The sequence below is a fragment of the Haplochromis burtoni genome, unplaced genomic scaffold, assembly GCF_018398535.1.
Source record: "Haplochromis burtoni strain Fernald_Lab_line unplaced genomic scaffold, NCSU_Asbu1 Contig_123, whole genome shotgun sequence".
Lineage (NCBI taxonomy): Eukaryota > Metazoa > Chordata > Actinopteri > Cichliformes > Cichlidae > Haplochromis > Haplochromis burtoni.
The window spans coordinates 1,420,865-1,446,401 of NW_024582484.1; the positions used below are offsets into that span (position 1 = coordinate 1,420,865).

At 47.8% G+C, this 25,537-nt stretch overlaps 2 protein-coding genes across 3 annotated transcripts in view; one reads left to right on the forward strand and one right to left on the reverse strand.

Annotated features, from left to right (window-relative positions):
- col4a4 (collagen, type IV, alpha 4) overlaps positions 1-8,149 on the reverse strand; it is a 47,894-nt gene extending 39,745 nt beyond the window's left edge. Inside the window, exons 1-3 of one of the 2 annotated variants that reach the window (XM_014335871.2) lie at positions 8,036-8,149; positions 5,554-5,697; positions 4,388-4,430 (exon numbers count right to left, since the gene is read on the reverse strand). In XM_014335871.2, coding sequence (XP_014191357.1) covers positions 4,388-4,430; positions 5,554-5,600 — 90 coding nt within the window. In that variant the 5' untranslated portion in view covers positions 5,601-5,697; positions 8,036-8,149. The other variant, XM_042223942.1, reaches the window with a different exon arrangement.
- Positions 8,150-8,419: 270 nt separating this feature from the next.
- The window catches only part of col4a3 (collagen, type IV, alpha 3), a 51,146-nt gene continuing 34,028 nt past the window's right edge, over positions 8,420-25,537 (forward strand). Inside the window, exons 1-14 of the mRNA XM_042223941.1 lie at positions 8,420-8,536; positions 8,754-9,128; positions 12,243-12,299; positions 16,221-16,310; positions 16,736-16,780; positions 17,232-17,276; positions 17,446-17,508; positions 18,490-18,543; positions 18,629-18,655; positions 18,762-18,836; positions 20,156-20,218; positions 20,302-20,337; positions 20,541-20,588; positions 20,724-20,798. Coding sequence (XP_042079875.1) covers positions 9,042-9,128; positions 12,243-12,299; positions 16,221-16,310; positions 16,736-16,780; positions 17,232-17,276; positions 17,446-17,508; positions 18,490-18,543; positions 18,629-18,655; positions 18,762-18,836; positions 20,156-20,218; positions 20,302-20,337; positions 20,541-20,588; positions 20,724-20,798 — 765 coding nt within the window. The 5' untranslated portion in view covers positions 8,420-8,536; positions 8,754-9,041. The remainder of the gene's footprint in view (positions 8,537-8,753; positions 9,129-12,242; positions 12,300-16,220; positions 16,311-16,735; positions 16,781-17,231; positions 17,277-17,445; positions 17,509-18,489; positions 18,544-18,628; positions 18,656-18,761; positions 18,837-20,155; positions 20,219-20,301; positions 20,338-20,540; positions 20,589-20,723; positions 20,799-25,537) is intronic.

Sequence of the window (25,537 nt, forward strand, 5' to 3'; positions counted from 1 at the left end):
ATTTACTGCACGAAACACAAATGGCTATTAGCTTCATGGGGCTATGCACCCCTCAGGGTCAGATGGCCCATCTCGTCTTCAGCCTGCAGACCATGTGTGAAGGATCCACCAAACACCTGATGCTGTTAGCGTCCTGCCAGGTCATTGGGCTTAGATAATATTCCCTCTTTTTAATAATAATAATAATAATAATAGATTGGATTTATATAGCGCTTTTCAAGGCGCCCAAAGCGCTTTACAATTCCACTATTCATTCACTCTCACATTCACACACTGGTGGAGGCAGCTACAGGTGTAGCCACAGCTGCCCTGGGACAGACTGACAGAAGCGAGGCTGCCATATCGCGCCATCGGCGCCTCTGGCCAACACCAGTAGGAGGTAGGGTAAAGTGTCTTGCTCAAGGACACAACGACCAGGACAGAGAGCCCGGGGACCGAACCGGCGAGCTTCCGGTTACAGATACGCTTCCCAACCCCCTGCGGAAACCCCTGAGCCACGGGGGCGACCGTGGCTCAGGGGTTTCCGCATGTTAAGAACACACAAACTGTAGACAAGACAACAAACCTGCTACACAGTCAGATCATCTGTCACTGGTAGATTTGCATTAAAAAGAAAAATCAGCTTGTAAAATGTAAACCATCACTTTTGTTTTCATCAGGTCTGATCCGGGGCTGCTGACTTTGTCGATCCTCTGCTTACTAATCCTACACTGAGTCCTCCAGCGAAGCCGAGACTTAACCTTCATCAGACATGATTAAACGATTCAGCGTCAGGCTGGCAGTAAACAAAACACTAACAACTGTTTCAAATCCTTCAAGGAGAAAAACATTCACTGCTTCAAAGCTGCTTTTTGTTTTTTGTCGTATCTGACGAGGACGCACCGACTCCTGGGACGCTGATATATCTGCAGTTATGTTGCTGTCAGCACCGTTTGATTGGTTTCAGTAATGTGGGATCAGCTTTGCTCTGTATCTGTGCTTTACTGTATTTCATAGATTTACATGTTACTGATGAACTATGGCAGTTTGGGCGATTGGCTGACGCTCTGATGGCGTTTTTGACTGAATGAATCAATTGTTAAAGATAAATAAATTAATCAGGTGATTGCTCCATAATAAAAATAACTGTTGGTTGCAGAAGCACCGTTTAGTTCAGTGTTGCAGTATCGGCAGGAGTGACTATAATCAGCTGTCTCCTCAGTCAGTTTCCTGTCTCACGTTCCTCCACCTTCAGTTAGCAACATTAGCCATTATTATTGTCTGCAGTCACAGTGCAGTTAGCAAAGTGGACATGAAGCTGTTCTCCACCTGCTTAGACCCATCATTCTGCAGGACTACGGCCTCAAACACTGCCACAGTGAGCCGGCCGGGACGCCTGCTGGTAGCAAAGCGCTGGAGGTAGCTAGTTTTCAAATGAATAGAGACAGATTGACCATTAGTTTGTTGTCTGTGGATGACATCATTCTCTCTGACAGATGATATAACAGAAATAAAATGACCCATCAGAGCAAAGCTCATGTGTGGACAACCCTGGAAAAAGGTAACGAGATGGAACGATGTGGGAAGAAGTTTCATTCGGGAACAGCAGCTTGTTTTAGATGTTAGTAGTTTCAGTGGATTAGCTCAGGGCAGAGAAAGTTATTCTACAGTTTCTGGTCAGCGCTGTTTAAACTGTGTTTTTATGTCTCCTGGCTCTGTGGGCGGAGTCTTAGCTAACAAAAGCAGACGGCACCAATCTGATGCCAGGTCCGACTGACTGTGATTTCACCGGCTGTTTACTGCTTGTTGACAGAAGCTTGTGTTTCTTTGGTTATTGTGAGGTCGATCGTGGTGTACAGAGAAGCTTCAGCTCCTCTGTGAGCACCAGGATGAGTCGTCACCGTTAAAGACGTCCGATTTCAGAATCCGATTCAGAAACAAGCGAGGATGGACCGTGAGATTCGTCCTCTCTCTGAGAAGACTGTAGGACTCAGGCTTCAAGGAGAAGCCCACAGTGGAGGTGGCTGCTTGGTGGATGAACGGTGTGGGGGCCGCAGGTGGTGGCGCTGCAGCGGAGGCAGGTTGCTGGACGGGCCCCTCGGACCCCCCAGCGGAGGCAGACGAAGGCTGGACGGGCCCCTCGGACCCTCCAGCAGGAACAGGCGGTGGAGTAAATGACTGAGGTGAGAACTGAGCAGGTGACTGAGCTAAAAGGTGAGCTAAAGTCTGAGCTATGGAGAGAAGTTTAATATGTATCGACTGTTGTAAAGATGGTAGTAATGGTGGGTAAGGTGGTGGATTAGCAGTAAGCTGAGCTAGTTACCCTGAGCCTCCAGAACCTGAAGAAAACTGCTGGACGGGCTCACCTGAACCTCCAGCGAGGTCAGAAACAGGTGCAGGTACCTGCCGAACACCAGCCACTCCCACCCGAGGACAAGGTACGGGTGCCGGAGCTAACTGGTTCCCGGTCACCCTGGGAGCCGGGGCAGGCATCGTCAATGGCTGGGCAGCTGCTGTCCCCACCCGAGGAGCTGGTATGGGTGCAGCGACAGGCAGAGGCTCAGCAAACACAGACTCCTCTAAAATGTTTTTCAGCTTCCTACCACCACCACGTCTAACAGTCTTAACAGTTTTCACAGTCTCAGAATTTCTAGTGTTCACATAATTGTCTTTTTCCAGCTCAGAGGGAGCAGAATGAAAACAGTCATTATAACTCACCACGGGGAGTGGCTCAGCAGAGACGGAGTGGCGACTGCGTGAACGTCGCTTTCTCCGGGAAGTGGGAGGTGGCGAACTGGGCTGTGAATCCTCCAAAAGACCGGGGTGCGATGAGGAAGCAGAGAGTTTGTGAAGCTCAGAACGTGGCAGACCCAAAAACAGAGCGAAGGACTGCAGCGGAGTGAGTCTAACGTCCGGCGTCACATAATCTTTCTTCCTCCGCCGCTTAACCCTCTTGTCGGACTGGTAATCCAGGGGTGAAGGCGGAGGTGTAGCGACTGGAGAGAATGAGCACGTGCTCAACCTGATCGCCCGAGGCATAGGCGCTGGCTCGGCCGTAGCCATGGCAGTTTGGAGGCTGCGGGGCCCTCCCAAAGCCAAAGGTGACCCACAGAAGGGTGACTGGAGCTCCCGGGCATGCTTAGCCTCCTGCCTCACGCTCTCCTTGAGGAAGGCAGAAACTGCGGGTCGCCGATACCCCACGGAGTCTGCTGGGTCCATGTTCTGGTCGCGATCTTCTGTTACGTGACGGCTGTGTGCGGACAGGAAAAGGACCCAGAGTGCAGACTCCGGAGACAGACGTGAACTCAAAAAACGGCTTTAATGCTGAACTCAAAGTAACAAACTTCCAAAGTACAAACATTAACACATGCAGGCAAAAACAAAACACACAGCATACGTGAGGGTCGATAAGAGTAGATCACGACAATGACAAACTGAAACACAGGGCTTAAATACACAGAGGGAGCAATCAGGGAATGGACAACAGGAGGGAGACACAGCTGGGGCAAATCAGAACTGACGAGACAAGGAAGCGTAACCTGAACACACTGAGATAAGACAGAGACCTTCAAAGTAAAACAGGAAACACATAACACAGACTGAACAAAGACACAGACTCACATGCAGGCACTACAGAGGGAACAGAGACGTGGGACCAGGGCAGACACAGACAGGACATATAGCAGACAGGGGAGACAGCAACTAAGGATTACACAGAGACAAACCATAAGACATGACTCTAACAAAAACCCAAAGACTAGAAATTATAAATAATATAATAAAGTCAAAAACCCTGGGTCAATGACCCAGGCATCCTAACAACCTGTAATGCATCACTGTCCCGAAGCTCCACATCAAAATTTGCATTAAATTAAAATACCAGTACCAAACAGCTAAAGGCCCAGTGGCAGCATACAGGTCGGACTCATCAGAACAACAAGCAGAGGTTTGAGAAAGCACAGTGATCAGGTAAAAAGACAAAAGGAAGTGAAATTATGTGAAGCTGAGTATTTCCTGCAAACAGCAGAATAAAAGAGTCCGTCTGCACCTGGATACAGAAGCACAGCTGTGAGATCGTCATTGCACAGCTGGAGGGAAATTTAAACACTGGCTTCAAGCTCAGTGACGACAGCACAGCCCGACTATTGGCCAGGACATCTGATGATGTCATCCCACCAATGATTCATCTTTACATCATATGACAACTTCCACACCGTGGTCTGCGATTTGACCAATAAGAGCAGAGATACTTTAACCACGGAAACAAGCTAATGGACAGAAAACTTGTTTCAGCTGACGCGATTTGATGACATCACACACTAGTGAAAGACAACAAGCTGTGATTGGCTGGTGGCCAACGTTTGCTGGACCAGACTGAAAGGGCTTATAAAGGCAGAGGTGGACTCACCGCGAGAGCTGCTGGCAGGGCTTTGAGTACGATCAGGAGGCACCTGAAGGAGAGAGGACACAGGTGAAGCATGAACACAAAGGAATGATAAAAAACGTTGATCCACAGTGATGCATCAACGTTTTCACAAAGCCCCAACCAGCTTAAACAGGCAGCAGCTATTAAACTATGAAATGCACCCACACTCAGGGTTCCCACCAACACTACGAAACTGTACGGCAGGGGTGGGGAACTCCAGGCCTCGCGGGCCGGTGTCCTGCAGGTTTTAGATCTCACCCTGGGTCAACACACCTGAATCACATGATTAGTTCATTACCAGGCCTCTGGAGAACTTCAGGACATGTTGAGGAGGTCATTTTCCCATTTGAATCAGCTGTGTTGGATCAAGGACACATCTAAGACCTGCAGACACCGGCCCTCAAGGCCTGGACTTGGACACCCCTGATGTAATTGGTTTATAAGCTAAGATGTAAAACGCATACTGACACCACAGTTCGTATGAAGAAAACAGTCTATGGTTTGTAATCTATGGTTAAAAGAGGGTGATGAGGTGGAGCAAGACGTAGTGTGCTTAAACTTAATCCAGGCATCCGTACCTCGCATCTGAGCACGTGCATCACCCAAACACTCAGGCGGAGTTACAGACGTGTGTAACATGTCAGCAACTCCAGTTAGCTGAGGTGAAGCCTAGCAGACAGCTAGCAGAGCCAAACACCTGTGTCACCATCCACCTGTCAGCCAAAGAGGCCACACCCCTAAACTTCAAACCTTCTTACATATTAACCAGGTGAACCCTAAAAACATTCTTCTATTGTACAGGTGTTACGAAGGAGGACATTATCCACAGAGACAAACAGTTTGCATCAGGCTGCAATCATGTTTATTTCTGCTGTACAGTTTTAACATGGGAGTCTATGGGGACTGACTCACTGCTGCCTCTGCTGGATGTCAGAGGAACTGCAGCTATTGGGACTGTAGAGTCGGTGTCTTTTGTCACTGTAACATTGTTACACGTGTTGCATGGGTTGTGCTGCTGTTTGCACATGAACTCATCTTCATCGTAAAAGAATTTAGTGTCATGTTACCAAAGACCAGACTGTCGGCAAAAGATTCAGTCATGAAAACTTAAACTTAACAGACGTGTTCACGTGTGCGGTTTTATTTACCAGAGCAGATTGAGACCACAGGCATCAGAGCAGGAAGTCAGCAGCATATTGCCTTCGGCTCAGAGGAAGTCCCTCCTGCTACACTCTGACTCCACCTCCAGCCGGTTCTTGGCCTGTGAGGACACTCCGACGCTGTTGGTCGTCCTGCAGGAACAAAGACAAACTGAGGCTGAAGACGATGAAGGTGAAACCACACACACCTGACCAGGATCAAGCCGTCAGAATAAAAGTCGTAATAATAATAATGATGTAATATTAACCCTAACCCTCACTCCTTTCATGTGAAGCTCACATGAAGCTGGTTATTAACTTAGTGAGCTGATAACCTGCTTCGTTAGTTTGAGTGAATCCAGACACCAGGAAGATATCCCAGGTGTGTTAAACTCACTTCCTGGTACAGGCCTCTTAGGTGTGTCTGTTTGTGAGTAACTTCCTGCTTGGACAGCCAATCAGGACTTCGAAACTTTGTGTTTGAACTGCACATGGACAGCAGCCCACGCTCCCCACAGTCATGTTCTTTAGAAGATGCTGATGCAAAGAGCAGCAGCAGGTGTGTCTGGACGTCAGCCAATCAGAGAGCTGTGTCTCTATAACCTGTCAGCCTCTTATTGGCTGTTATGACTATGATGTTGTATTTGTTGCAGGTGTTAACATAAAGTTAGAACTGAGAAGCTTCTCAGTTCTTCTTCAGGAGCTTCTGTGATGCATATTTAATGGGATGAAAGTTGCTCTAACAGCATCATGAGCTCCATCAGCTCTTGCCTCTGAAACTGAGGGTTTCAGTAACCTCCGCCTGCAACAGCCCGACCGAACCAAGCTGCTGCAGCGCCCGCTCACAGAGCCAGACAGCAGGAACGATCCGTGTCAGTCACAGAGTTCCTGCAGGAGGCTCTTAGCTAACAGCAGCCTCGGAGCTTGAAGCTCCACGGCGTGATGCTAGCAGCACGAACAGCTGTTTGTGCTGCTAGCATGACGAACAGCTGTTCAGTTTAAACTCTGTTCAGAAGTTTCATTCAAACGTTTCAAAAGACAAAAACTGCAAAACGAAGCAGGAGAAAAACAAAAAGTATCATCAGAAACTGAAAACGACCACAGACAGAAGGTTCACGGGACAGGGTGAACGACCAGAAAGGGAAAGGAAGCAAAGGGAGGAAGTAAACCTTCAAAGTAAAACAGGAAGTAACTGCAGTGTGTGCTGCAGTTCAAAAATGAAAACTCAGACACGGAAAAAGACAAATTTACAGCTGCTTTCATTTTGCGATCATTTCTCAGCTCTTTGTATGAAACATGTGAAATAAGTAAAATCCAGCAAACTCAGAAATGATGATCATCACATGACTGCGGCGAGCCTCCCCAGCGGTGCTAACCTCAGTGATTAGCTTTGAGCACATGGGTATTTTTCAAATCGCAGCCTCTTCTCTGCGTTCGAGCCTTTGTCCAGACGTAAACGATGTTTTGGATCATTGAAAACTGAGATTTTTAAAAACTCTGTTTCTGTGTTTACGTGTGGACGAGGAAAACAGAGATTTAGTCACGAAGCATCAAAGGTGTGCGACGTGTTACTGTTTCACATCATTGAATTTCTACATCGATACAGACAAAACACTGCTGCTGTTAACCTCAGTTACTGTCCCTCTGTTTACAACGACTGCTTTTATGCGCCATCTTTGTTTACGCTTTCCCTCCCAGGCTTCTAGACTTCTGATTGGCCAACATTTCTACACAGTTAGGATTATATCACCACCTGTTGCTTTGGCATGTTCTTGACAGCGTTTCACTTTGTTTTTCAAGTTTGGGATTTAAAAAACAAAACAAAAACAGAAAATCTGTTTACAAAAATGTCCTGTAGTGTGGACGTAGTGTTCCGCTGCCATCTTTTACATACAGTCTATACACAAGTCCTGTTTTTGCACATACTGTAAAACAGAAATGTGTTTTAATATTTGATGGATTGTCTTTATGGTATTTTCAGTCTGATAAATGGATCTTGTGAAAGGAACAGCATGTTTAGGGAAAGTCCATTTCTGATTCTCCAGACCGGGTCCCTCAGGCTGAGCCCAGAACCACCACCCAGGGAAGGTGGACCTGCCACAGCCGGGGCGAAATCTGCTTGAAGTAAACTATCTGGATCAGCCCCATCGATCCCTTCACAGCTACACGTTTTAAAGCACACGAATCGGCATCTGCGCCAAATCCGCTAATTAACAATTAACGCAGAAGCACGTGGACTTTAATGCTCATAGTGCACTGCGGTTTGCTGCGTGCAGACGTAAGGAAGTATCCTCACCGAACTTCAAGTATAAATCACCACAGACTAAAAGTACTCGAGTACTTCTCCTCATTAACGTTATTTACCTGGATGACGTGCTCAGACATTCAGACTCTAATAGGCGGCTAATTAACAGCTGACTAACCATAATCAGCTGATGGTGATCGATCGGCAGCCCGATACCCAACCAAACGGTCACGTGAGTTTTCCTACCTGAAGCTGTCACTGTCCGGAGCTTCACGCGCTTTTCATGTCGCTGCAAACCTGAGCACAACTTGGCAAGAGCGCACACACAGCCGACAGGTCAAGCTGCAGCGCACAGCAACAACAGCACTTCCGGCATCCTGCGCCTGCGTGCGGTGCTGCTCCGTCCAGGTGTGTAGACAGCTGCACGCTAACAGCCTGCTGACACACCTGAGCTTTCTGCTTCACTTTGATGAAATCAAATCTGTCTTAATCCTGAAATTCGCGCCAGTTAAACTCATTTATTATTCACGTGAGCTTTCTCGTGCACAGCTCGTGCAGGAGTGCCTGCAGCTCCTCAGCTTCACCCTCAGGTGCTGCACTCGCAGCTCCTCCCCCCTCCTCACACCTGAGGCTTTCGTGGGTTTGTGAAGCACTTGTTTCAGGTCTCCAGTCTTCCAGGCGCGTTGTCCTCAAAGCTGAGAGGATGCTGCCTCTGCATCAGCTACACCTGCTCCTCCACCATCACAGGTCTCCTTCCTTTCAGCATCACCTGTTTATTCACTGTCATCAGCTGATCCTGTGTGAACGTGCTCTTTAACCGCCACCTCCTTTCTTGTTTTTGACCTTTCATCTGAGAGAAACCCTGAAATACAGTGTTTATGCTTTTCTTTTCTCTCATATTAATAAAACGCGTGATTTTTGTCTGAGAGCAGAAACTTTAAAATTACAAATGTTTTCCCACCAGGAACAAACTCAACCACCACGAAGATTAATAAAAGGATGGAGCTGTGACCAGATTTCCTTCAGGGCCAAGGTTTTATTTTGAAGGTCACGGCGGAAGTCTCGTGCTGAGTGTGACTGTGTTGGCTCCTGTGTCGTCGGGCTGAGCTTCCATCCGAGAGCAGCTGCTGTGTCCGGGCTCCGGCAGGTGCGAGGACCCTGTTCTGGAGTGAAGCGGACCTGAGCACAATCCGGGACCCGAGCCGAGCCGAGCCGAGCCGTCGCGGCTGGAGGCAGCTGCCCGCCCGCCTGCATGGAGCCTCTGGCCGCCCGGAGGCGCAGGATCCTCCCGCTGCTGGTCCTCTGGAGCTGCCTGAGTGCGGCCGTGCACGGGGAGAAGGTGAGTGACCTTCACTTTGAACCTTGAACCCAGGTGACCAGGCTCACCTGCTGCTCAGTACTCTGCCGACAGACGTCACGCGATCAGAGACAGGTGTGGGTGACGTCAGAGTTTTTCCAAAGTATTTAATAACAAAAACCGTACTATTATGATGATGGTTATTATTGTTGTTATTATTATTATTGGTGTTGATATTATATATTTGTTATATAACCAGGTGGATTAATTTATTTATTTAAAAATCTAATCACGTGAGCAACCCTGAAGGCCACCTTTAGTTCACACACACTGAGTATTTAACCTGAGCATCAGTCTGCGCTCACACACTGCACAGGTGTATCACACCTGCACAGATACCTGCTAATCACAGCTCAGTAACATCCAAGTAAAATCAAACTTCACCAAAGCTTTCGCTCAGCCTTCCTGGACGGTCGGTTACTATAGTAACCTCACAGCAGCCGCTTATTGGTCATTAAAATGGTCCAGAGGTCCAGTTCGGGTAAAGCCCAGCAGCTACAGACACCTGTGTCACCATCCACCTGTCAGTCAAAGAGGCCACGCCCCTAATAATGCAAACTTTAAGCTTTAATACAATCTAACCAGGTGAGTTATGGAACAGTATGTGGTTTACAGACTTATTAGTGACGTTAATTATCAATCAGTTTACTGATGATGATCAATGAGAGTTAATGACCAGACTCTCTGTCGCTCACCTGCTCAGGTACTAACAGCAACCCTGCAGGAGGTCGAGCTGCAGAAGTTTCCTTTTTCTATTTACTGCGGATATCAAAGAATCTACAAAGAATGTCAGACAGGAAATAAAAGCCGTCTGTCTGTGTGCAGTGAGACAGACGGACAGACAGGATTCTGTCTGTTGGTTTAGGACACACACACACAGACACTCACAGACACACACACACACACACACACACACAGACACACACACACGCACAACACACACCACACACTCACGACAGCACACACACACGACAGACACACACACACACACACACACAACACCAACCGACACACACACACTACACACACACACACACGACACACACACACACCAACCCACACTACACACACACACACACAACACACACACACACTCACAGACACACACACACTCTCACAGACACACACACACACACACACACACACACACACACACACACACAGTGACGTGCTGAGCCCAGAGCACCATGTGACTCTGTGGCGCTCCCTCTGTGTAGCCGTCATGGCCGTGCAGTCGCCTTCAACCACACTGAGATTCTGAGCGCGGTGCTGTTGCTGCTCTGAACTGTTGCTACAAGTTTCCTCCTAAATATTTGATGAAGCACGATGGGGTGGTGTTATTGTGTTTAAGAACATCTCAGGCAGGTGTAGTTACAAAGCGGCGCCCGAGGGCTGAGGTGCACAGTGCCGTGAACATCGGCGGCGCTCTCCTGATTCAGTAAGTGCGGCGCTGCAAACCTCCTCTGGCATCAACATCAGCTCATAAGCTGTCTGCTGGGAGCTTCATGAGCTCGGCTGGTTGAGCAGCTCCTGTAACATCCTGGACTTGTATCCATGTAGTGCAGCAAAGACCTGGATCGTGGAGCCGTGACCAGCCACCAGTCCACCCAGATTTATTTATTCAGACAGAGATCTCGACCCCCCCCCCCCAATGTTCAGCACAAAGTTACGCTGATGCTTCAGCTGGATCAGAAATGCTCAACAACCCTCAGCCCTGACGAGTCGTTTGTTGAATTTGGCTAATGCTAACACGATTAACATTATTTGATTGGAAGCCAAACATCCATGTTGGCCTACTTCAGTATCACGCTAGATGTGAGCGAGCAGCAGCAGGACCGCAGCTCCCGATGCTGCAAAAAGGCTGTCAGTCACACATTAGTGTCACATGATCAGGTGTGCCCTGATATTTTGGTTTCCCACAGGTACAAAACCTTTAAAAGCCGTTGCTGTAAGGGAACAGAGAGAAACTGTCTGTGACCTGAGAACTTCCTCGGACTGTTACAGGAAGCGGGTCGTTTTCGAGTTAGCCGACAGGTTTCTCAAAGTGCTTCTTTATTTTGTTTCAGACACGTGCGTCAGACATACAAAGCACCGACACGGGGCCACGTGACCTCGATATTGCTGCCACGATAAAATCACGGAGGAAAATCTTCCTGAAGCGCACAAAAAGCAGTCAGTCAGATTACCTGTGAACGTCTGTCGGTCTGCCGTGATAAGACCGTGCAGGTGGTTCGGGTTCACCTGACTCCAAATGGAAATAATCTGATATATTTTCAGACACTTAGTCTGCAGCTCTGCGTCTGATCGCGGCGCTGCAGGACATTACCCACCATCCCCTGCTCCAGAACGTGTCGAGGCATCTCGTATGGAGGCAGTCTTGTAGATGTGAGACAGGAATGAAAGATAAGATGATATCGGAGCTCCCCCCTGCTGTCTGCTAGTTCGGGTTATCACAGGAAGACCACAGTTACACCTGCAGGTTACATGAAGGTGTTTGGGTTTAACCCCACAGAAATATGTCTGACTGATAAAGAATCAGGCGGGACATGCTCAGCAGAAAGACAAAGGCTTCAACCCGAGTTTAAGGTCAGGCCAGACTAAACGATGCCGAGCTGCAGGACACATGATGGAGATGTTCCTGAGTGTGTGAGTCACTCAGGAATCACTGCAGACAAATCAAGACGGTGACATCACAGGTGATGGGTTTGGCTGCGGGTGTGACGACGTCCTGAAGAACAGTCACAGCTGCACTTTATAACACAGCTGTTTACCCTGTTATTAGATTATTACCTATAAATACTCACTGAATACAAGCTGGTAACAAGAAGACACACGAGGCTGTGGCAACATTTTATGTAGTATTAGAAGTGTAACTGAAAGAAGAGATGGTTACACTGTAAGCAGTTTAAAGTACTGAGTAATTTCTGATGTTTCCCCTTTCTTACCCTGTAAGTACGCTGGCTCTGCATTATGGAGTCGGCTAACTTTGCCTAACAGTGACTGTGAAAGAAAAACCGCAGGCCGGCAGATTCTCAGGGTAGGAAACAGAGATCAGGCCTTCAAACATCGTTAACTACTCCTCTCATATCTGTGCAGGTGTGCCACTGCAGCGGGAAGGCTTTGTGTCACTGCGATGGGGTCAAAGGTCAGAAGGTGAGGTCTCCACCTGAACACACTGACACAGAACCAGGACCAGAATCAGTCTCTTGTGTTTCTGCCACATGCAATTTAAATGAAGGTGTTACTGAAGTGCATTAAGGAGGTTTAGCCGTTTTTACACTGAGGCTCACAGGTAACATGTGACCAGCAGGTGTCCAGCTGAGGGCTCTGCTCTCATGTAGGGATGGGTATCGTTTAGGTTTTATCCGATACCGGTGCCAAACCGGTACTTTTGAAACGGTGCTGGTGCTTAAACGGTGCTTAAAGAATGGAGAACACAAAATTGGTCCAAAAACCTCTCATGTTCAGCTGGGTTTTGTAAAAAGATAACAATGTTAGCCTTTTCTGCAGCTATAGGACATATATGGTATCACTCTTGGCTGGAAGCAGTGCTTAATCAATGGAAAAAACACAAACTTTGTCCAAAAACCTCTCATGTTCTAACTGTTTTCCACTTTTTCTTTGGTCATTTTAGCCTTTTTAGCCAGGGTGAAGGGAGTATCTGCCATCAAACAAGAAGACAGCCGCATGTAGCTATGATGATGTTTGCTAGTTCACCTTACATGCATTAATGTAATAACGTGGTTAGCCTACTCAACGTAAATTACACACGAACAACATTAAGCTACTCACGCAGAGAAGAACGGCTGCTGCTGCATCATCATCCTCATCATTTCTGCTACACTGGCAGGGCTAGGGGCCAGGACTCTCCTCTTCGGGTTCTTGGGGGATGTTGCTAACTCCGGGTCCGATAACAGGCACCACACCCGCAGTAGATGTGCTCGGTGTGAGGTCTCGCAGCAAGCTATCAAATACGGCGCATTTCTCGGCTTTTAAAAAAACGCTATGCGTCGCCAGGTGTTTCATCGAGATTCGAGGTGTTACCTCCTTTGACAGTATCACAGTATCAGCTTAAAGCACTTGTTCAGCTGCTGAGTTTGCATCTTTTGCTGTGAAGTACAGCCAGACTTTTGACCGCTTCGCCTTGGCATTTTTAATCTGTAGCTCTGCTCTAAAGAACGTACGTACCTGGGCCCGCCTACTAGAGCAGGGCGATATGGCCAAAAATATTTATCACGATATATATTTGAAAATTTGCGATAACGATATAACTGACGATATAATTGATGCGAGACAAAATACAACTCCACAACATTACTAGCGCAAAAAGACAACCTTCCATTTATTTTCACTTAAACAAGAAGCTGGTTTTTATGTACATTAAAGCTTTATAAAAATGTAACAGTGCAAATGCAAATTCCTTGCTGAAAGTTTAACCAAAAGGCATTTCCAGTAGAAATGGGCTGACATATCCTGAGCATAACCATGTATAATATCCACTGAAGTTAAAAAGAGGTGCTTTGCAACATTAAACTGCAGTGTGCAGTACGTATTTTTCGGACCATAAGGTGCACGGGATTATAAGGCACATTAAGCGAAACAAAGCAGTCAGATAAATCAAACTTTATTAAACTCATTCTTCTTGCTTCCTCCACTTCTGTACCATTGATTCATTAATGTTGAATTCTCTGGCAGCTGCTCTATTCCCATGTTGTTGCAGTATATTAATGACTAACCTCGTATTGTGGATGGATTATCTCAGTTGTTCTCCTGACTGAAGTTTGGTCCGTTTACAGCATCCTGCCATGCGATTGCATTTGTCTCTAACCATGAGGAACCTTAACGTTAACTTTTATAAGTGGAAAAGTGTTAGTGTTCGTCCTCCAGCTTCACTGTTTATGTTATGCTAACATAGCTGTGTCGCTAGCGATCACGTAGCACATCATTATATACCAGCTAGCCCAACTTCAGTAACCCTACAAACGTCACTGCTGTTTAGTTTCCTGTCTTCATTTATGTTGGAAGTGATAGCAGAGCTGTACGTTTGATTTTTTTCAGAAATCTCTCAGTCAGAACATGCTATATCATGCTTAGGTAACTAGCGAAACTAGCGAGCTAACTTCCGCTAGCTTCCTGCTAACTTCTAACTCCGTTAAATGTAATAACTTTTGTTTTCATGGATGCCTGGAAGTTAAACTTCATAGTTACACCTGGTAAAGCAGCAATGCTGATCGTTTTATTAAAGATGAAAGAATTTAGACAGTTTTTAACTCTCAGTGATGCTGCAGTGTTGTTTGACCTGAAGCATACGGAGTTTAGGACCCAGATTACTCCCAGATTTAAGAGCATCTTAGTCCGACGGCCGCTTGCATGTTCTGCAAAAAAATGTGCTTTGTTGTATCTGACGGACAAACACCAAACCAGTTCCACATCACTGAAGTTGCACCATTTTTACAAACCAATTCTGGTTCATCTGTTTCACTCAACAATCGGCCATGTGCGTATGAAAACAAAGGCACTGCGCATGCGCGTTTTACTCATGTTCTATCGCGATATTTCATTTTCCTATCGTTGCCTAACATTATACCGGTATTACCGTGAACGGTATAATATGGCCCAGCCCTACCGCCTACTATCCTCGGAAACGTAAAATGATTGGCTAGAAGTGTATCACAGCTCAGGAAATAAAGCACTGAAATGTGCCCTGCTTTTCGATCTGGTTACTACCGTTTATGTCAGAACACCGGATACCGGTACCCATCCCTACTCTCATGGTCTCGTGGCAGATTAACTCGAACTCAAGTCCAAACTGTTTAACCTTGAGTGACGACCAACAGACTGAAGGAGGCCGTCATTAGGCTGAAAACCTAAAAGAATCCAGTCAGAGAAACTCTGGGAAGAATGAGCGCTCTGAGCAGCGACACCAGAAGATCTGGAAGATGACAGAAGGGATGCAAAACAAAGTGCACAAGTATCCGCAGAGTTTTACGAGGTACAGAAAAGACGGCCACGTCGGTCAGCTGATCCTGGAGCAGCCTTTCAGCCACAAACACGCTGCAGCTGCTGCAGGACCTGCAGAGCAGCTCAGGAAGCAGCGGTGATGACTGCGGGTTTAGATATAAACTTTATATACTGCATATAGATATAAAGTTTGATCTAAAGTGGCCACACTTACAATAAATCCACACCTGAGCACACACCTGTCATATTCAATCATTTTATGAAACTGATGCTGACCAGTCTGACGGGTCTTAGATCTACATCCCTGCTGGTTCTTGCAGCTCTGAAGTGGCTTCATTTTTCATCTTTGGTGAAGTTTTGTCTGTTTCCGACCAATGAGTGCAGCTCGCTCTGTGGTTTTTGTATTCCAGCTGCGTGCCACGCCCCCTTTTCAGTGTCCATGTTAGAACGACCTGCAGATAGGACACACTTGTGCATCCTCCTGCGGCCTCCTCTCTCCTCCGGATGCATTTTGGAAACCGGGACGTTCCCCATCATGGAGCGCCGATGTCAGATTCACAGAGGAGGCGTCGGCCAATCGCTGATGAATATCTTGCAGTAGCCCCTCCCTCTGATAACAGTATTGTGCGGCGGTTTTTATTATGGAGGAAAATAGAGCGGAGCTGATGGATGTGCCAGGTGATGAAGGGCTGCTGATGCGGTCTCTGATCCTCTGATGTGATCAGTTTATCAGTTCCAGCTCAGATTTGTTTGTCATGATTTTGTGATTTCGCCTGAAACAAACTTTTCAGTTTTTGCTGCTTTAAATGGCGTCAAGTCTCCGAGCTGTGGCTCACAAGAGCGTGCAGGTCGGAGCGGGCTGCAGGGAACTCTGCGGTCCTTTGTGTCTCACGCACCTGAGACCACCCAGGTGTGAGCTCTGCGATCACGGGCGTGTTCACGAGGAGAAAGAAAGAAAGGCCGGTTCCTCTCTGCTGAGCGTGAAATGTCCCTTTGTTATTCCTGGCACCTGAGTGCCCGGAGGCCACAACCAGGATCGACTCTGCTGCTCTCTGCTGCCCCTCTGTGGACAGCAGGTGAGCTGACTAACCTGAACTCTGATTCTGTCAACAGGGTGAAAAAGGTTTCCCCGGGGAAACTGGTCTTCCTGGAAACGTTGGCTATCCTGGAAAAGAGGGCGATCAGGGCAAACTAGGAGAAAAGGTAGCAGACATCTCCTCTTTCTTCTTCTTATTGTCATATCGAGTCCCTGCACAGTCCTCTTTACACTTGTTTTTATTATATTACATTTTATTACAAAGCTTCTTTTTAAATGGAAATCCCATCATTAAACATCCAAGTTTGTAGGTTTAAAATCACATTTCAGTACGTGGTCAGTTTCACACTCGTGAAAATAAACGCTGTGTTTTAGTGCAAAACTGAGGAGGAGGTGAGAGTGAGTCTGACTCAATCACTACTTTCTGTTTGGAGCAGTCACATGACAGCTCAGTCACATGACAGCTCAGTCACATGACGTGTCAGGTCCTGATGCTGCTCTGATTCCTGATCGTTGACCATGTCACAGCTTTCTCACTGTGAACCCAGAGTTGAATGGAGATCATTTAATGTTTTCTTCTTCTTTTGCTTAGGGTGAACTGGGACCTGCAGGAAGTCCGGGTCTGAAGGGTTCCCGGGTATGACGGCCTTTACTGTTTATCCCACTGAACCTTTCCTGTTTTGGCTGCTTCCACGTCAGAGTCATAGATGGGACCGTATCTGGGTGAAAGCTCAGTTATCAGATAAAACAAGCTGGCACAGATGCTAATGCTAATCAGAGCTCACTACCATCCAGATAAATGCTCAAGCTTCACCTAAGCTCTCGCTCAGCCTTCGTAGACGGTCTGTTGCTACAGTAACCTCACAGAGGCCGAGTTATTGGTCACACGATGTCATTAAAAATGCTCCGATAGGTTCCAACAGCACAAACACGGCCCAGAGGTTCAGGTGAAGCCAGCTGGCAGCTAGTAGTGGGGGAGGTCATTTTGATTTTTTTAAGCCTAAACTTTCCCTGATTTTAGCATCATTTCAGACACATTTACCAAAAAATGTCCTGCTGACGTTGTTCTGAACTTCTCAAACCATCAGGGTTTGCCGGGAGAACCAGGTTTCCCAGGACCTCCGGGACTGCCGGTACGGACGCTCACCACACACAGAACACATTAAACATACAGCACAGTAGACTGAAGGCTCCATACCTATTAGATCCTAGTACGTATGGAAGTAACATGAAGAATATGTAATGATGATAATAAAGTTTAACTTAACATTTAATACATTTCTGGATGCATTTATTTCTCAGGGACTGCACGGACACGAAGGACCGCTCGGTCAACCAGGAATCCCAGGATGCAACGGGACGAAGGTAGAAATGATGGCTTGGCAGAAGGCAGATCGAATAATCTTTTTTTCTCTCATCTCCGGAGTTTTATATTCCTCTCTTCCTGTGCTCGCCGATGTATAACCGCCTGAGCCTCACACTCTCATCCCTGCAGCTAGTTATAGACCAGCTGTGGAAAACTGTAAAAAAACTGTGATTTGCAAATGTTACAGATGCACATTTTATTCACAACAGAGCAAAACTAAGAGAATTTAGCGTTTTCATTTTGAATTTGTCTAAAAGTCCGTCACAGCCGCTGATACTAAAATGAAGCAGCTGGAGGGACAACAGGCAAAGAAGAACGTTTTGCAGATGCAGAGGTGCATCAACCTGCAAAAAACTAGATCTGCAAACTATTTCACAATGTTTGAATGTCAATGAAAACAATGATGCGGATGTTAAATATCTCGTCAACAAAACGTTAAAAGATTCTAAGGCTGAGAATCAGTGTTGGATGTGCGTGATCGTCAGGCCTTCACGCAGCACGGCATTAACTGCAGACACGATTGTGCGCTGGAAATTAGTGCACGCGCTCAGAAACGCTTCCAGAAATCAGCCGCCATCCACACATGCAGGTTAAAGCTGCAGAAAAGAAGCCGCGGTGACCATGATTAATCCTGTGGTGGCTTATTATAAACACAGAAGCTGGCTTACCCAGTATGTACAAGGCTGTTATTCTGAAACTTTTACAGGAACTTTTAACAAAGTTAAAGTGAACAATTAAATTGAACTTTTTCATCTTTTTGACAAGCTGTTTAAAAAGCTAGTTACGCCAATAACCCTGGGCAGGGAGATATACTTGTGTAGAGTCACGATCATTTTTGAACAACACATATCAAGGACTTTCAGGTTTTCCAAAGCTTTCCAGGCTGTGATCAGCATCAAAGGCAGTCTCGGAGAGTGTTTCCTATCAAAATGAATCATCCGATCGTACCCACACACACAAATGTGACTCATGTCTTTCAGGGGGATGCTGGTTTTCCAGGGCATCCTGGACTTCCTGGACCTGCAGGCAGGCGGGTGAGTCACTGTCTATACACAGTTAAAAATAGGCTAAGCTAACTGAGTGTGTGAAGCTAAAGCTGTGAGTGTTCACATGTTTCAGGGGCGTGATGGTCCTCGGGGCATGAAGGTAAGCATTGACACCTGAATGCTGTAATGAAGAAGACGGATTTGAAGATGGCTGATTTGATCTGTGAAGGTTTCTTTTGACAAAGGTTCCTCTGACTCTGTTTCAGGGAGAGACGAGAGTGTTCCCCGAGACTCAGGATATAAAAGGAGCACGAGGACCACCGGGACCAAAAGGCGCCACAGTCAGATATTTGATTTTTATGAAATAAAGAATAAAATCAAGTGAAGTTCATCGTTTTCCAAATGAATGTCTCCACCAAACCCTTTATAGCAGGGGTCGGCAACCTTTCTGATGACGAGTGCATCTAAAATTTGCTCAGCAGTCAGTGTGCCATATGATGCATTAGCAATAAATTTAATAATGCTCTATATTAACAGTTACACACTTTATAGAATCATATTTGTTTGCAGATGTTTGCAGCTGTCAGCGAATAGTTATCAGCTATTATGAAACAAAAAAAGACTTTTTATCCATAACAGCAAATGAACTGAACAACAGAAAATACAAATGCTATTTATGGTCTCCTCACAACAATAAGAGAAATAAACTGGGCCAATATGGCATGTTTGTTAATGCAGAGACACACATGTTAATGTGTCTCTGGTCTCCCACTCAGACACACAGGTCTCCGAGTGTCCAGCATTCAGAGGCTACCTGAAGAAGAAGAGGCAGCTGCAGCGTAAACACAGAATAACTCCAGCTCTGTGTCTGTTCCATTGTAGCTGAAGTTCAGGACAAACTGTTCCTTCTCAGCTCAACACAAAACGCGTAATAATTTCTTTGAATACAAGAAGATTTCGTTTTTTACGGGACGATTGGCAACTCTACTAACTGACCTTATGAATAAAATAAAGTTCACTATCAGTAACATCATAGCACCACCCAGCTGTATAGAAACTCCGTCATGCTAGCTAGCACGCAGTACGAGTTATTGTAACTGAGGGTAAAAAGTCAGCACAACAAAAATAAACTAAACTTGGTTCATATCTGACCCAGAGAGACTGCAGGTCATAACTTCTTACCTGAAGTTCAGTTCACCTGACACTCGGACCGGCGGCCGCCTCGGGTCTCTCCTCCTCCTGCCTCCCCTTCCCTCATCCACCTGCTGGCCTCAGTGGAAGCTCCGCCACAGCCACCACCAAACAACTGAGTTATTGTTACACATCGACCTGCATCTGACCAATATGTATCATCGGCCCATAAAAACGAAAAATCACCATCGGCCCACCGAGCAAATACCCGGTATGCCTGATGGCCAGTCCAGCTGTGGTCATGCCATCAGTTAACCCTTCGGCAATCCTGGGCACGCGTGCCAGGGCTGCCGATCCCTGCCTTGCTTGATCATTTTGAACAGTCTAATCAGTTGGTTCGCAGACTGAATCCAGCCGGCTCGACCAAATTCTGTTCAATCTTAAGATGCTTTCTATCATGAGCATTATCATCAGATTAGCTGGTATAAAGTTTGCTCTGACTGGCTGTGGAACTGTTTGTGTGTTCCAGGGGCTCAGTGGGGATCCAGGTGAACCCGGCGTGACAGGATCACCAGGATTCGATGGATTTCCTGTATGCTTTGAACATCCACCTTATTCAAACATTAATTGCGCTCAGTAGTTCAGGGACCTGACATCTCTTTTTTTTTTTTCCAGGGAATTCCAGGTGTTCCAGGGTTGAGAGGAGAAAAGGTTAGTGGGGTAACAGTAAACTGAACCAGGAGCCGTTTCTGATTCAGAAAAACGATTCTTACACACTTGGCTTAACGTCAGAATTCGCTTTTGGTTTCGTTTTTGTTTTTTGGGAGAAGCTGCTGTGGTGGTTCATGTGACAGCACCACTCATACGTTAACACGGAAACCATGAAGTAACTTCTGTCTCTGTTTTTGGTTCAGGGTCAGGAAGGTCCCAGTCCAGTGATCCCAGGTCCACAAGGACAGAAGGTGGGGATGGGAGTATGGTCTGCATTTACAAACTACGACATGCTCTGATTTTATACTGTGTCTAACCTGTGAAACGCCATCATCTTCATCACCATCCCTTTCACCTTCACCACCATCAGCTGTGTTTGGTTTTAGGGTGACCGGGGACCTCCAGGAGTTCCTGGGCCAAAAGGAATCAAACTGTATGCCGAGGGACCCAAAGAGCTGAAGGTCTGTCTGTCTCTCTGTGGGTCTGTCAGTCGCTCTGTGGGTCTGTCTTTCTCTGTGGGTCTGTCAGTCGCTCTGTGGGTCTGTCAGTCACTCTGTGGGTCTGTCTGTCGCTCTGTGGGTCTGTCAGTCGCTCTGTGGGTCTGTCTTTCTCTCTGTGGGTCTGTCAGTCGCTCTGTGGGTCTGTCAGTCGCTCTGTGGGTCTGTCTTTCTCTCTGTGGGTCTGTCTGTCTCTCTGTGGGTCTGTCAGTCTCTGTCTCTCTTGGTCTGTCAGTCTCCTTCTTTGTGTGTTCTGGTTCTCTCTCTGTGGGCTGTCTTCTCTCTGTGGGTCGTCGTCTCTCGTGTGGGTCTGTCAGTCACTCTGTGGTCTGTGTCTTTCTCTCTGTGGTCTGGTCTGTCTGTCAGTCTCTGTGGGTCTTCGTCACTGGTCTGTCAGCTCCTGTGTGTCTCTGTGGGTGTTGTTCTTGGGTCTGCTTTCTCTCTGTGGGTCTGTCTGTCTCTCTGTGGGTCTGTCAGTCTGCTCTGTGGGTCTGTCTGTCTCTCTGTGGGTCTGTCTTTCTCTCTGTGGGTCTGTCTGTCTCTCTGTGGGTCTGTCTGTCTCTCTGTGGTTGTCTGTCTCTCTGTGGGTCTGTCAGTCTCTCTGTGGGTCTGTCAGTCTCTCTGTGGGTCTGTCTGTTCTCTCTGTGGGTCTGGTCAGTCACTCTGTGGGTCTGTCTGTTCTCTCTGTGGGTCTTCGTCATTGTGGTCAGTCTCTGTGGGTCTGTCTTCTCTCTGTGGGTCTGTCTGTTCTCTGGTCTGTTTCTTCTGGGTCTGTCAGTCACTCTGTGGGTCTGTCTCTCTCTGTGGGTCTGTCAGTCTCTCTGTGGGTCTGTCAGTCCTCTGTGGGTCTGTCTGTCTCTCTGTGGGTCTGTCTGTTCTCTGTGGGTCTGTCTTTCTCTCTGTGGGTCTGTCATCTGGGTTGCTTCTCTGTCTATCTGTGTGGTTGAGTTCTCTGTTGTCTTAGTCTCTCTGTGGGTCTGTCAGTTTCTGGTTGTCATCTCTGTGGGTCTGTCTGTCTCTCTGTGGGTCTGTCTAGTCGCTCTGTGGGTCTGTCATGTCTCTCTGTGGGTCTGTCATTCCTGGCGTTCTACTCTGTGGGTCTGTCTGTCTCTCTGTGGGTCTGTCAGTCTCTCTGTGGGTTGTCTAGTCACTCTGTGGGTCTCGTCTGTCTCTCTGTGGGTCTGTCGTTCGTCTCTGTGGGTCTGTCTTTCTCTCTGATGGGTCTGTCAGTCACTCTGTGGTTCATTTCTGGTCTGTCAGTCTCTGTGGGGTCGCTCTTGGTCTAGCTTTCTCTCTGTGGGTCTGTCTTTCTCTCGTGGGTCTGTCAGTCTCTGTGGGTCTATCTTTCTCTCTATGGGTCTGTCAGTCACTCTGTGGGTCTTCTTTTCTCTGTGGGTCTGTCAGTCTCTCTGTGGGTCTGTCAGTCGCTCTGGCTATTTCCATGGGTCTGTCAGTCACTCTGTGGGTCTATCGTTCTCTCTGTGGGTCTGTCGTCTCTCTGTGGGTCGTCAGTCATCTCTGTGGGTCTATCTTTCTCTCTGATGGGTCTGTCAGTCACTCTGTGGGTCTGTCTGTTCTCTCTGTGGGTCTGTCTGTCTCTCTGTGGGCGTCTGCCTCTTAGTCGTTCCTCTGTGGGTCTGTCAGTCACTCTGTGGGTCTGTCTTTCTCTCTGTGGGTCTGTCTGTATCTCTGTGGGTCTGTCATTTCTCTCTGTGGGTCTTGTCGAGATAACAAGACTCTGTAAGAGAATACTAGTCGATCTCTCTATGGGTCTGTCAGCCTCTGTCTCTGTGGGTCTGTCTGTCTCTCTGTGGGTGCTCTCTCTTGTCTGTCTCTCTGTGGGTCTGTCTGTCTCTCTGTGGGTCGTCTTCTCTCTGTGGGTCTGTCTGTCTCTCTGTGGGTCTGTCAGTCCTCTGTGGGTCTGTCTAGTCTCTCTGTGGGTCTGTCAGTCTCTCTGTGGGTCTGTCTGTCTCTCTGTGGGTCTGTCTGTCTCTCTGTGGGTCTGTCTTCTCTCTGTGGGTCTGTCTGTCTCTCTGTGGGTCTGTCTGTCTCTCTGTGGGTCTGTCTGTCTCTCTGTGGGTCTGTCTGTCTGTCTCTGTGGGTCTGTCTGTCTCTCTGTGGGTCTGTCAGTCGCTCTGTGGGTCTGTCTGTCTCTCTGTGGGTCTGTCAGTCGCTCTGTGGGTCTGTCTTTCTCTCTGTGGGTCTGTCTGTCTCTCTGTGGTGCCTCTGGTCTATCTTTCTCTCTATGGGTCTGTCAGTCACTCTGTGGGTTCTATCTTTCTCTCTGTGGGTCTGTCTGTCTCTCTGTGGGTCTGTCAGTCAGCTCTGTGGGTCTGTCTTCTCTCTTGGGTCTGTCAGTCACTCTGTGGTCTTCAGTCTCTCTGTGGGTCTGTCTTCCTCTGTGGGTCTGTCTGTCTCTCTGTGGGTCTGTCATTCTCTCTGTGGGTCTGTCGTCTCTCTGTGGGTCTGTCAGTCCTCTGTGGGTCTGTCAGTCACTCTGTGGGTCTGTCAGTCCCGGTCGTCTGTCTCTGTGGGTCTGTCATCTGTGCTGTCGTCACTCTGTGGGTCTGTCTTTCTCTCTGTGGGTCTGTCAGTCCTCTGTGGGTCTGTCAGTCTCTCTGTGGGTCTGTCTTTCTCTCTGTGGGTCTGTCTTTCTCTCTGTGGGTCTAGTCTCTCTGTCTGTGGGTCTGTCTAGTCTCTCTGTGGGTCTGTCTGTCTCTCTGTGGGTCTGTCGTCTCTCTGTGGGTCTTGTCCTTGTCTTCGTTCTTGTTGGGTCTGTCTTTCTCTCTGTGGGTCTGTCAGTCCTCTGTGGGTCTGTCTTCCTCTGTGGGTCTGTCTTCTCTGTGGGTCTGTCTTGTCTGCTCTTGGGTCTGTCGTCATCTCTGTGGGTTCTGTCTTGTCTCTCTGTGGGTCTGTCAGTCTCCTTGTGGGTCTGTCAGTGCTCTGTGGGTCTGTCTTTCTCTCTAGTGGGTCTGTCGTCTGTGTATTTCTCTCTGTGGGTCTGTCTGTCTCTCTGTGGGTCTGTCAGTCTCTCTGTGGGTCTGTCTGTCTCTCTGTGGGTCTGTCTGTCTCTCTGTGGGTCTGTCTTGTCTCTCTGTGGGTCTGTCAGTCTCTGGTCTTCAGTGCTGGGTCTGTCAGTCAGCTCTGTGGGTCTGTCGTCTCTCTGTGGGTCTGTCTGTCTACTCTGTGGGTCTGTCTTTCTCTCTGATGGTGCAGTCCTCTGTGGTTCATCTTTCTCTCTGTGGGTCTGTCTGTCTCTCTGTGGGTCTCTAGTCTCTCTGTGGGTCTGTCTGTCTCTCTGTGGGTCTGTCTGTCTCTCTGTGGGTCTGTCAGTCACTCTGTGGGTCTGTCAGTCCTCTGTGGGTCTGTCTGTCTCTCTGTGGGTCTGTCTGTCTCTCTGTGGGTCTGTCAGTCTCTCTGTGGGTCTGTCTGTCTCTCTGTGGGTCTGTCTGTCTCTCTGTGGGTCTGTCAGTTCTCTGTGGGTCTGTCAGTCGCTCTGTGGGTCTGTCTAGTCCTCTGTGGGTCTGTCAGTCTCTCTGTGGGTCTGTCTGTTCTCTCTGTGGGTCTGTCAGTTCATCTCTGTGGGTCTGTCTGTCTCTCTGTGGGTCTGTCTGTCTCTCTGTGGGTCTGTCGTCGCTCTGGTCTGTCTGGTCTCTCTGTGGGTCTGTCTTCTCTCTATGGGTCTGTCAGTCACTCTGTGGGTCTGTGTCGTGTCTGTCTTCTCTCTGTGGGTCTGTCTAGTCTCTCTGTGGGTCTGTCTTCTCTGGTTTCAGTCTCTGTGGGTCTGTCAGTCACTCTGTGGGTCTGTCTTTCTCTCTGTGGGTCTGTCAGTCACTCTGTGGGTCTGTCTTTCTCTCTGTGGTCTGTGTCCTCGTGTCTTGTCTCTCTGTGGGTCGTCGTCACCGGCTACTTTCTCTCTGTGGGTCTGTCAGTCTCTCTGTGGGTCTGTCTTTCTCTCTGTGGGTCTGTCTGTCTCTCTGTGGGTCTGTCAGTCTACTCTGTGGGTCTGTCAGTCTACTCTGTGGGTCTGTCAGTCTCTCTGTGGGTCGTTCTGTGGTCTGCATTCTCTGTGGGTCTGTTTCTGGGTCTGTAGTCATCTGTGGTCTCTTGGGTCTGTCATCCTCTGTGGGTCTGTCTTTCTCTCTGTGGGTCTGTCTGTCTCTCTGTGGGTTGTGTTCTGTGTCTGTCTCTCTGTGTGGCGTTTCTGTCGCTTTCTCTCTGTGGGTTTGTGGCTGTCAGTCACTCTGTGGGTCTGTCTCTCTCTGTGGGTCTGTCATTCGTCTCTGTGGGTCTGTCTTTCTCTGTGGGTCTGTCTTTCTCTCTGTGGGTCTCTTCTCTCTGTGGGTCTGTCTGTCTCTCTGTGGGTCTGTCTGTCTCTCTGTGGGTCTGTCTATCACTCTGTGGGTCTGTCGTCTCTGTGGGTCTGTCTGTCTCTCTGTGGGTCTGTCAGTCGACTTGTGGTCTATCATTTCTCTCTATGGTCTGTCTTCTCTCTGTGGGTCTGTCGTCTCTCTGTGGGTCTGTTCGTCTCTGTGGGTCTGTCTTTCTCTCTGTGGGTCTGTCAGTCTCTCTGTGGGTCTGTCTGTCCTCTGTGGGTCTGTCTTTCTCTCTGTGGGTCTGTCGTCTCTCTGTGGGTCTGTCAGTCTCTCTGTGGGTCTGTCTGTCTCTCTGTGGGTCTGTCGTCTCTGTGGGTCTGTCTGTCT